We start from the raw sequence: 12,864 nt of genomic DNA on the forward strand, positions 1-12,864 counted from the left end.
CCAATGTAGCAAAGTTGGGGAGCAACCGCAGGAACCGCCGCAGCCGGGACGCGAACCCGTATCACAGCGCTAACCAGTCGACTAAAGGGTCCAACCCGTTAGCCAAGGGCTACCGAGCCTATTCATCCGTGATCGTTACAATACCATAACCTGATATAACCTGATATATACCATAACCTGATATAAGCTGATATATACTATAACCTGATATATACCATAACCTGATATAACCTGATATATACTATAACCTGATATAAAGTATAACGCTACAGAAAAAGTCACCAGTAAAAAAAAAAAAAAAACACCATGAAACATAGGGAACATTGTCATTTTATTTCCATCAGCTTGTCACAGAGAACAGCCATAGTTTTACCATGTTAACACTCTTCAACACGTAGTATCTTTTTCTCTTCTTTAAACACGTAGTATCTTTTTCTCTTCTTTAAACACGTAGTATCTTCTTCTCTTCTTTAAAGACGTAGCATCTTATTCTCTTCTTTAAACACGTAGTATCTTCTTCTCTTCTTTAAACACGTAGCATCTTACTCTCTTCTTTAAACACGTATCTTCTCTTCTTTAAACACGTAGTATCTTCTCTTCTTTAAACACGTAGCATCTTCTTCTCTTCTTTAAACACGTAGTATCTTCTTCTCTTCTTGAAACACGTAGTATCTTTTCTCTTCTTTAAACACGTAGTATCTTCTTCTCTTCTTTAAACACGTAGTATCTTCTCTTCTTTAAACACGTAGTATCTTCTCTATTTTAAACACGTAGTATCTTCTTTAAACACGTAGTATCTTCTTCTCTTCTTTAAACACGTAGTATCTTCTTCTCTTCTTTAAACACGTAGCATCTTCTTCTCTTCTTTAAACACGTAGTATCTTCTTCTCTTCTTTAAACACGTAGTATCTTCTTCTCTTCTTTAAACACGTAGTATCTTCTCTATTTTAAACACGTAGTATCTTCTTCTCTTCTGTAAACACGTAGTATCTTCTCTTCTTTAAACACGTAGTACCTTCTTCTCTTCTTTAAACACGTAGTATCTTCTTCTCTTCTTTAAACACGTAGTATCTTCTCTATTCTAAACACGTAGTATCTTCTTCTCTTCTTTAAACACGTAGTATCTTCTTCTCTTATCTACAGATACTACGTGTTTAAAGAACCTTGTAGCGTTGTGTTTGTACTGACCTGCACTCCGTACTTACAGAGTAGTCATGTGACCATGCAGCCTAGTGGCGGCGCTATACACACAGCTACATGCCTGTACACTGTACCCGAGTTCCCCTGCAGTGATTATTAACTGTTAAGCCTAGACGCTAACACTGCCTCCATGCGGGTCATTCTACATGGTGTCAGCAGTGAAACCTGGTACTGTCCCGACTCGGAAGATCCATAGTCAGATCCGACGCCTTGTTCGGCGAAGTGAGTCCGGTTAGCGGCGCTGGCTAACTAACGTAGCCGGTCCCTCTGCACGGGAGCAACTCCACAGAGACGACAGAAGAGGAAAAGCTCGCCAGAGGGGCGACAATGGCAGACGGATTTCGGCGACCAGACCCTCTTACCTTCCATGGTACTGTAGCAGAGAATTGGCGCGTATTCGAGCAGGAATATGACATATTCATCGCCTCGGCGCACAGGGACAAACCAGCCAGAAGGCAAGTGTCCATACTGCCAACCTTAGCAGGAGCAGAGGCGAGCGAAGGTGAACGCTCATCCACGTATTCACCAGCGGTGCTCGCAGAAGACGGGGTCCATCATGAGGCGGGCAAGGACACGAGAAGACCCGGAATGTTTGAAAAGAAAATTCAGGGAAATGTGCAACCCTCAGACAAACATCCCCATGGAGAGGCTTTCCTTCAACTCCAGAAACCAGAAACCTGGGGAAACAGTGGAAGCATATGTGAGTACACTCAGCATCAAATCTAAAGGCTGTAATTCCGGAGTTCTCCAGCAGGAGCTGATCAGAGACGGTTTAGTGTGCGGCATTACCAGTGATAGTGTCAGAGAAGCACTACTCAAAGAAAGTGAGCTAGCTCTAGCTAAGGCTATTCATATGTGTCAAATAAGTGACCTAGCTGAGCAACACAGCAAAAGTCTGACCACTCCAGCGCATGCCCCAGTCAGCGTGCATGCTGTCCAATATCCCAAAGCCTTTAGAAAAAAAGCAGAAGGGAGTCAGATTAACGTCGCAGAGTGAACAAACCTCAACAACAGGGATCAGCAACTGCCGAAATTGCGGTGGAAATCACCCACCAAGGGAGTGTCCGGCATACGGGCAGCAGTGCCACAACTGCAACACATACAACCATTTCAAAAGGTGCTGCAGGTCCGCTAGACAAGCCCGTGCATACAAACCTGTCAATCATCTGGTCACAGCAGAGGACTCAGACAGCATCGGCAAACGTACTACTACTTTCGGCTGCTCCCGTTAGGGGTCGCCACAGCGGATCATCCGTTTCCATTTCTTCCTGTCTTCTGCATCTTCCTCTGTCACACCAGCCACCTGCATGTCCTCCCTCACCACATCCATAAACCTCCTCTTTGGCCTTCCTCTTCTCCTCTTCCCTGGCAGCTCCATATTCACCATCCTTCTCCCAATATACTCAGCATCTCTCCTCCACACATGTCCAAGCCATCTCAATCTTGCCTCTCTTGCTTTGTCTCCAAACCGTCCAACCTGAGCGGTCCCTCTAATATAATCGTTCCTAATCCTGTCCTTCTTCGTTACTCCCAGTGAAAATCTTAGCATCTTCAACTCTGCCACCTCCAGCTCCGCCTCCTGTCTTTTCGTCAGTGCCAATGTCTCCAAACCATATAACATAGCTGGTCTCACAACCATCTTGTAAACCTTCCCTTTAACTCTTGCTGGTACCCTTCTGTCACACATCACTCCTGACACTCTTCTCCACCCACTCCACCCTGCCTGCACTCTCTTTTTCACCTCTCTTCTGCACTCCCTGTTACTTTGGACAGTTGACCCCAAGTATTTAAACTCAAATGCCTTTGTCACCTCCACTCCTTGCATCCTGTCCATTCCACTGTCCTCCCTCTCATTCACGCATAGGTATTCCGTCTTGCTCCTACTGACTTTCATTCCTCTTCTCCAGTGCATACCTCCACCTCTCCAGGCTCTCCTCAACCTGCACCCTACTCTCGCTACTGATCACAATGTCATCCGCGAACATCATCGTCCATGGAGACTCCCGCCTGATCTTGTCCGTCAACCTGTCCATCACCACTGCAAACAAGAAAGGGCTCAGAGCCGATCCTTGATGTAATCCCCCCTCCACCTTGAACCCATCTGTCATTCCAACCGCACACCTCACCATTGTCACACTTCCCTCATACATATCCTGCACCACTCCTACATACTTCTCTGCAACTCCTGACTTCCTCATACAATACCACACCTCCTCTCTTGGCACCCTGTCGTATGCTTTCTCTAAATCTACAAAGACACAGTGTAACTCCTTCTGACCTCCTCTATACTTCTCCATCAACATTCTCAAAGCAGACATCACATCTGTGGTGCTCTTTCCTGGCATGAAACCATACTGCTGCTGCTGATCATCACCTCTCTTCTTAACCTAGCTTCTATTACTCTTTCCCAAATCTTCATGCTGTGGCTGATCAACTTTATACCTCTGTAGTTGTTACAGTTCTGCACATCGCCCTTGTTCTTGAAAATCGGTACCAGTATGCTTCTTCTCCACTCCTCAGGCATCCTCTCACTTTCCAAGATTGTGTTAAACAATCTAGTTAAAAACTCCACTGCCATCTCTCCTAAACATCTCCATGCCTCCACAGGTATGTCATCAGGACCAACTGCCTTTCCACTCTTCATCCTCTTCATAGCTGCCCTCAGTTCCTCCTTGTTAATCCACTGAACTTCCTGATTCACTATCCCTACATCATCCAACCGTCTCTCTCTCTAATTTTCTTCATTCATCAGCCCCTCAAAGTACTCCTTCCACCTTCTCAGCACACTCTCCTCGCTTGTCAGCACATTTCCATCTCTCTCCTTGATCGCCCTAACTTGCTGCACATCCTTCGCAGCTCGGTCTCTCTGTCTAGCCAATCGGTACAAGTCCTTTTCTCCTTCCTTAGTGTCTAATCTGTCATACAACTCACCATACGCCTTTTCCTTTGCCTTTGCCACCACTCCCTTTGCTTTACACTGCATCTCCTTGTACTCCTGTCTACTTTCTTCATCTCTCTTACTATCCCACTTCTTCTTTGCCAACCTTTTCCTCTGTATAATTGCTGTACTTCCTCATTCCACCACCAAGTCTCCTTGTCTTCCTTCCTCTGTCCTGATGACACACCAAGTACCTTCCTAGCTGTCTCCCTCACTATTTCTGCAGTGGTTGTCCAGCCATCCGGCAACTCTTCACTACCACCCAGTGCCTGTCTTAACTCCTGCCTGAACTCCACACAACAGTCTTCCTTCTTCAACTTCCACCATTTGATCTTCGGCTGTGTCTTCACTCACTTCCTCTTCTTGGTCTCCAAAGTCATCCTACAGACCACCATCCTATGCTGCCTAGCTACGTTCTCCCCTGTCACCACCTTGCAGTCTCCAATCCCTTTTAGATGGCGCCTTCTACATAAGATATAGTCCACCTGTGTGCACTTTCCTCCACTCTTGTACGTCACCCTGTGTTCCTCCCTCTTCTTGAAATATATATTCACCACAGCCATTTCCATCCTTTTCGCAAAATCGACCACCATCTGTCCTTCCACATTTCTCTTCTTGACTCCATACCTTCCCATCACCTCATCACCTCTGTTCCCTTCACCAACATGTCCATTGAAGTCCACTCCAATCACCACTCTCTCCTCCTTGGGTACCCTCTCCACCATGTCGTCCAACTCACTCCAGAATTCTTCTTTCTCTTCCATCTCACACCCAACTTGCGGGGCATATGCACTGATAACATTCAGCAATAAACCTTCAATTTCCAGCTTCATACTCATCACTCTGTCTGACACTCTCTTCACCTCCAGCACGCTCTTGACATACTCTTCCTTCAGAATTACCCCTACCCCATTTCTCCTCCCATTCACACCATGGTAAAAGAGTTTGAACCCACCTCCGATACTCCTGGCCTTACTCCCCTTCCACCTGGTCTCTTGCACACACAGTATGCCTACCTTTCTTCTTTCCATCATGTCAGCCAGCTCTCTCCCTTTACCAGTCATAGTGCCAACATTCAAAGTTCTGACTCTCACCTCAACACGCCTGAGACTGAGACAAGATATGCGCAGATAGAAAAGGAGCTGCTGGCGGTGGTGTCTGCATGTTTCAAGTTCTACGACTATGTCTTCGGCAAGCCAATCACAGTCGAAACTCACCATCAGGAACAGTCACCACTACCTGGTCTTGGTCGACTCGTACTCAGGGTGGTTTGAAATCGATCCACTTAAAAACCTCTCTTCACAAAGTGTGGTCAACAAGCTAAAGCGGCACTTCTCAATCCATGGTGTCCCTGAAACTGCCTTTTCAGAAAATGGCACCCAGTTCTCCAGTCATACTTTCCGTGAGTTTGCCACAACCTGGGTTTCCACCATGCAACCAGCAGTCCTGAATACCCACAAGCAAACGGCCTGGCAGAACGGGCAGTTCAAAGTGCAAAGAGGCTGCTTGAAACTTCAAAGAGAGATGGGACAGATCTACTTCTGAATCTGCTCAACATTCGGAACGTGCTACGAGATACAACCCTGGGCTCTCCCGCTCAGCGTCTCCTATCTAGGAGAACACGCACCACCCTACCTGCCAGCCAGCAGCTGTTGGCGCCGTCGTCAAAGGACACTGTAACGGTCCGGGCTCAGCCGTCAAAGAAACGGGGAATGCAGAAAGCGCACTATGACAAGTCAAGCAGACCACTGCCTAAACTAGAACCGTCCCAAATGGTCCGTCTTCAGACTACAAAGGGACATGACAAGATCGGAGTGATCAAAAGGAAGTGCAATGAACCTAGATCTTACATCGTTGAATCGGAAGGAAAGGAATACGGGAGAAACCGACGGCACATTCTGCCAGTATCCGAACCTCAACATGTCCTCGACCAAAATACTCAAGTGGAACACATTCCATCAGTACTCACTAGAGAGCCAGACCATGGCACTCAAGCGACCACTGAAGAGCCACCACCAGTCGTGGAACCAGCTGGACAATCTCAATCCCCCTATATCACAAGATCTGGGAGGATTTCAAAGCCCAACCCAAAATACACTGAATGAAGCGTGCATGGACAGAAGAACTGACTTGCCTTGTTGGTGGAAATGTTAAATGGTAAATTCTACCTACCGTCATAAGTATACTTCTCTTGTTGGTGAAATGTTGTTGAAATGTTTAATGTTACATTAACACAGATTTGCTTCCTTTGCAGAGTTACATGTCAGGCATAGTTCGTACTTACACAGTAGTCACGTGCTCATGCAGCCTAGTGGCGGCAATATACACACAGCTACATGCCTGCACACTGTACCTGAGTTCCCCTGCAATGATTATTAAATGTTAAGCCTAGATGCTAACGCTGCCTCCACGTGAGTCATTCTACAGTATCTTCTCTTCTTTAAACACGTAGTATCTTCTTCTCTTCTTTAAACGCGTAGTATCTTCTTCTCTTCTTTAAACGCGTAGTACCTTCTTCTCTTCTTTAAACACGTAGTATCTTCTTCTCTTCTTTAAACACGTAGTATTTTCTTCTCTTCTTTAAACACGTAGTATCTTCTCTTCTTTAAACACGTATCTTCTTCTCTTCTTTAAACACGTAGTATCTTCTCATCTTTAAACACGTAGTATCTTCTCTTCTTTAAACACGTAGTATTTTCTTCTCTTCTTTAAACACGTAGTATCTTCTCTTCTTTAAACACGTATCTTCTTCTCTTCTTTAAACACGTAGTATCTTCTCATCTTTAAACACGTAGTATCTTCTCTTCTTTAAACACGTAGTATCTTCTTCTCTTCTTTAAACACGTAGTATCTTCTCTTCTTTAAACACGTAGTATCTTCTTCTCTTTAAACATGTAGTATCCTCTCTTCTTTAAACATGTAGTATCTTCTCTTCTTTAAACACGTAGTATCTTCTTCTCTTTAAACATGTAGTATCTTCTCTTCTTTAAACACGTAGTATCTTCTTCTCTTCTTTAAACACGTAGTATCTTCTCTTCTTTAAACACGTAGTATCTTCTTCTCTTCTTTAAGAAGGGCTCGTGTGGAGAAGTGTTGGGAGACAAATAAGGATTCATGTATTCTGAATTAAATCAACACTTTGCTTAATGAAAAAACAACATTCTCCCTCTGACGTCACTAGTTTTAATCTTCTGTTTTGAGACCAGCCCCAAAACTCAACTATACACACAGCTATACACACAACTAAATATCGCCGTTCCCGCCATGCAGAAGAAGTCTCTGCTGTTTGTTCTGCTTGCAGGATAACAAGCAGGGTTTTGTCTTCTTCAGATAAAATTGTGTCCACGCGAGTAAAACAAGTTACATCGGCGCCCCCTGCAGCCGAACGGGTACAATGCACACCACATGGTCACGTGGTCGCAGCTAGCAGCCTTTGCTGCATGTCCAACCTCTCTCCCATTTCCTGTCTGCCTTTTCACTATCTAATAAAGGTAAATGATAATACAAAACGTTAAGTCTCTTTTCCAGGTGAGAGTGAGACAGTCCACTGGTATTCAACGAGAAACCCGTTTTCCCTGAAACCCCGTGGTAGATTCATTTGTTCTCATTTTACTGGACTGCTGCTCTTCACACACAGTAAACCTGTGTGACTGGCCGGGACTGACGGTTGATGTGAAGTTCGCCATCACAACTAAACATGCTGCATGCTGATGATGCTGCATCCAGCGGGAGGAAAATGAAAACAGTCCATGAGCTGACAGACAAAATGATGGACAGATTTAAAAGGATTTCCCTCTCCAGATGAATGACTGTCAGTTTGTCTTACAGTGGTCTGCCTACGTGGTGTCATCAGTCTGTGTGGTGGAAGATGGAGAACCAGGGAAAATGACAGCACATGAGTCTGTTGGTTGACTTCACAAACTGAAGAGAAACCAGAGATGGACTTCAGATTTAATCTGGTTCATCTTGGTAAGCTACATCCAATGACTACGTGGTGTTGGTCTGTTACTAATGGGAGTGACCTACAGCATCACTCACACATGATTGGCTGCTGATGGGTGATGTCATCCAAACGTTCAACATCATCCAACTTTTGGAGGAACTGTGGTCGATTTTAGCCATGTCTTCTTCATCATAGAAAAGAGACAGACCTGGGTCCATTGGTTGGTGAACTTGGTGGTGGTGTGTGGGATGGTGAAGCTGGTCCAGGCTCTGTTTCAGGTTCTGGTCCAGGTTCTGGTATGGGTTCCTCTCAGCAGCGAGACATGCGTTTGCGGTACTGTTCCACCAGTGGTACCAGGCACTGTGGTGTGCCAGCCTGCAGGAAGAAAGGGTGTTCCAGCAGGCTGCTGGCGCTGGCCCTCTGCTTGGTGTCCCGGGTTAACATACAGCCCAGGAAGTCCTTCAGAACTGGAGAGATCTGGAGGGAAACAAGGAGATGGCTCATTTTAATTAACTAGTTGTAATTAACTAGCAGTTAGCCTTGTTTGCTTGTACAACAATTTCATCAAAGCCAACAATACTTAATAGGAACTGTTCCTACACTTTCTGAATGCATCACACCATTCTAACCTTCTGTTTGTAGCTCTGAGCACATGTGCCCATGTTGTTTACCCCCCCCCCTCTGCACTGCATGCTGGGAGGTTGGGTTGGGTGTGTGAGGGTGGTAGATTGACAGTGGTGCAGAGTTTGAATTGTTTCCCCCTGTATCCTTCTTCTGCTGTCCTGTGTGCATGATCAGGGAAGCGTTCTTCATACTTTTGACTCGCATACACTCAACCACGGCACCAGCTTCAGTGTTGCTAACTAAAAGAAGTCTGTGAATGTTCTCATTCATCCAGGTCATGGTTATCCAAAGGAGTTGAATCAAGTACAACTGGACTTGTATATATCCGTGAAGACGTTTTAACTCTCAAAACGAAGTCGAAACTAACATCCCCAATGACCGTCGCTGCTAAACAAATGCAAATCAATAGCTCCGATAACGACGGGCGCGGCCAAACATTGGTACACAAAAGAGCCACTCATATCTATGGCTCTGTTAGCGACGGGCGTTGGTAAACATCGGGACACAAAGAGCCACGCATATCTATAGCTCTGACAATGACTCCTAGAGGATAAATTCTGAGTCTCATCAGCAGCCAGTCAGACTAGCTTGGTCTAGTCAGAAAGGCACGAACTGAGGAAGCCTCGTGGATGAGAGGCCAAACGTCTTCACGGATATATACCAAGTCCAGTTGCACTCGATTCAACTCCTTTGGCTAACTGAAAGAACCAATCCAAAGATGTTATCATCATGTGTGGAGTTAGTTAAGGGGAGGTGTCTGACTGTAAGGGTAGAAATTGAAGGGTGCCTTTTCTGTTTGGTCATGCCCCAGTTTAGGGGGCTGAAATATTAGCCTCTCAGTGGGGCAATAGCCACGAACAGACACAGAGTGCCCCTGGATGCTGATCACAGGGAGGTGTGTCTCTCTGCTCCACAGTGGGACACTCTTCTAACACATTTATTTGTCCAGTGTCCTAGGTTGGTGGGTGTGTTTGGGTTGTTATGGGCTTCGTTTTGGGGCTTGGGGGAGGCTTTTTCTTTTCAGTTGTTTGTCTATGGCCCCAAAATACCTAGCCAGGAATAACAGTGCACACACACTTATACGTTTCATATCAGCTGCTGCCAAATTAGCCATCTGGCTGAGCCAACATAGTCGGGTCCAGGCGGTGGGCTGTGTGGACCCTGATCAGGTTCTTACAGGACTGATGAAGGCTCGGCTCAGGGTGGAGCATGCCTAGTACAAAATGGTAGACAATCTGGAGGCTGTCCACCTTCAATGGGCAATAGGGGGAGTATTGTGCTCCTGGAGATGATGAAGACCTGGTCTTCTCTTTCTAATTTGTGTAATGAGGGCGAGTCCTGGCTGTATTGTTGGGTTGTTTGTTTTTCCTCACTTGCACTATTGTGGCTGATGTCCTTTTGTCTATATACCAATTGTAGTGCTTAGTAAAGGGTTTTGTAAAATTCCTTCTTTCTCCCTTTCCAGCACCATTTTTCTCTCTCTCTCTCTCTCTTTCGACCGCCTGATGACTTCAGAGCCTGTTTGTGATATGTCCTATTATCCCTTGGTCACACTCCCTCCGTCCTGGAACTTTAGTCTATTGTTAGCGCTGTTCTTGTTTAAAATTGCTTTGAGAACTTTGGCATCCCTCTCATCACTTCTCTCGTCTCCGTCATCTCTCTGGATGCTGTGTCAGTCTGCCTCATCACTTCTCATCACTTCTCTCATCTCCGTCATCTCTCTGGATGCTGTGTCAGTCTGCCTCATCACTTCTCATCACTTCTCTCATCTCCGTCATCTCTCTGGATGCTGTGTCAGTCTGCCTCATCACTTCTCACCACTTCTCTCATCTCCATCATCTCTCTGGATGCTGTGTCAGTCTGCCTCATCACTTCTCATCACTTCTCTCATCTCCATCATCTCTCTGGATGCTGTGTCAGTCTGCCTCATCACTTCTCATCACTTCTCTCATCTCCGTCATCTCTCTGGATGCTGTGTCAGTCTGCCTCATCACTTCTCTCATCTCCGTCATCTCTCTGGATGCCGTGTCAGTCTGCCTCATCACTTCTCATCACTTCTCTCATCTCCGTCATCTCTCTGGATGCTGTGTCAGTCTGCCTCATCACTTCTCATCACTTCTCTCATCTCCGTCATCTCTCTGGATGCTGTGTCAGTCTGCCTCATCACTTCTCATCACTTCTCTCATCTCCGTCATCTCTCTGGATGCTGTGTCAGTCTGCCTCATCACTTCTCATCACTTCTCTCATCTCCATCATCTCTCTGGATGCTGTGTCAGTCTGCCTCATCACTTCTCACCACTTCTCTCATCTCCGTCATCTCTCTGGATGCTGTGTCAGTCTGCCTCATCACTTCTCTCATCTCCGTCATCTCTCTGGATGCCGTGTCAGTCTGCCTCATCACTTCTCATCACTTCTCTCATCTCCGTCATCTCTCTGGATGCTGTGTCAGTCTGCCTCATCACTTCTCATCACTTCTCTCATCTCCGTCATCTCTCTGGATGCTGTGTCAGTCTGCCTCATCACTTCTCATCACTTCTCTCATCTCCGTCATCTCTCTGGATGCTGTGTCAGTCTGCCTCATCACTTCTCACCACTTCTCTCATCTCCGTCATCTCTCTGGATGCTGTGTCAGTCTGCCTCATCACTTCTCATCACTTCTCTCATCTCCGTCATCTCTCTGGATGCTGTGTCAGTCTGCCTCATCACTTCTCACCACTTCTCTCATCTCCGTCATCTCTCTGGATGCTGTGTCAGTCTGCCTCATCACTTCTCATCACTTCTCTCATCTCCGTCATCTCTCTGGATGCCGTGTCAGTCTGCCTCATCACTTCTCATCACTTCTCTCATCTCCGTCATCTCTCTGGATGCTGTGTCAGTCTGCCTCATCACTTCTCATCACTTCTCTCATCTCCGTCATCTCTCTGGATGCTGTGTCAGTCTGCCTCATCACTTCTCACCACTTCTCTCATCTCCGTCATCTCTCTGGATGCTGTGTCAGTCTGCCTCATCACTTCTCATCACTTCTCTCATCTCCGTCATCTCTCTGGATGCCGTGTCAGTCTGCCTCATCACTTCTCATCACTTCTCTCGTCTCCGTCATCTCTCTGGATGCTGTGTCAGTCTGCCTCATCACTTCTCATCACTTCTCTCATCTCCGTCATCTCTCTGGATGCTGTGTCAGTCTGCCTCATCACTTCTCACCACTTCTCTCATCTCCGTCATCTCTCTGGATGCTGTGTCAGTCTGCCTCATCACTTCTCATCACTTCTCTCATCTCCGTCATCTCTCTGGATGCCGTGTCAGTCTGCCTCATCACTTCTCATCACTTCTCTCGTCTCCGTCATCTCTCTGGATGCTGTGTCAGTCTGCCTCATCACTTCTCACCACTTCTCTCATCTCCGTCATCTCTCTGGATGCCGTGTCAGCCTGCCTCATCACTTCTCATCACTTCGCTCATCTCCGTCATCTCTCTGGATGCCTTGTCAGCTTGCCTCATCCCTCTCATCACTTCTCTCGTCTCCGTCATCTCTCTGGATGCCTTGTCAGTCTGCCTCATCACTTCTCATCACTTCTCTCATCTCCGTCATCTCTCTGGATGCTGTGTCAGTCTGCCTCATCACTTCTCATCACTTCTCTCGTCTCCGTCATCTCTCTGGATGCTGTGTCAGTCTGCCTCATCACTTCTCATCACTTCTCTCATCTCCGTCATCTCTCTGGATGCTGTGTCAGTCTGCCTCATCACTTCTCATCACTTCTCTCATCTCCGTCATCTCTCTGGATGCTGTGTCAGTCTGCCTCATCACTTCTCTCATCTCCGTCATCTCTCTGGATGCTGTGTCAGTCTGCCTCATCACTTCTCTCATCTCCGTCATCTCTCTGGATGCTGTGTCAGTCTGCCTCATCACTTCTCATCACTTCTCTCATCTCCGTCATCTCTCTGGATGCTGTGTCAGTCTGCCTCATCACTTCTCATCACTTCTCTCATCTCCGTCATCTCTCTGGATGCTGTGAGTCTGCCTCGCCTCTTGTGTTCATGTGAAGTATGGTGTGTCTGCAGGAACCCACTGAGCAGAGCTGCTGACTGCGTCTGTGGGCTTCCTGGCGGCGGCTTGGATGGACACAGACCCACTACATCTGCCTCACACTCTCCTTACAGGTT

At 46.5% G+C, this 12,864-nt stretch overlaps 1 protein-coding gene across 1 annotated transcript in view; it reads right to left on the minus strand.

Annotated features, from left to right (window-relative positions):
• Positions 1-8,251: 8,251 nt before the first annotated feature.
• Positions 8,252-12,864, minus strand: part of LOC130125320 (serine/threonine-protein kinase PAK 6-like) — an 18,063-nt gene continuing 13,450 nt past the window's right edge. Inside the window, exon 10 of the mRNA XM_056294870.1 lies at positions 8,252-8,558. Within this exon, the coding sequence (XP_056150845.1) occupies positions 8,391-8,558 (168 nt within the window). The 3' untranslated portion in view covers positions 8,252-8,390. The remainder of the gene's footprint in view (positions 8,559-12,864) is intronic.

Source organism: Lampris incognitus, chromosome 15 (assembly GCF_029633865.1).
Source record: "Lampris incognitus isolate fLamInc1 chromosome 15, fLamInc1.hap2, whole genome shotgun sequence".
Classification (NCBI taxonomy): Eukaryota; Metazoa; Chordata; class Actinopteri; order Lampriformes; family Lampridae; genus Lampris; species Lampris incognitus.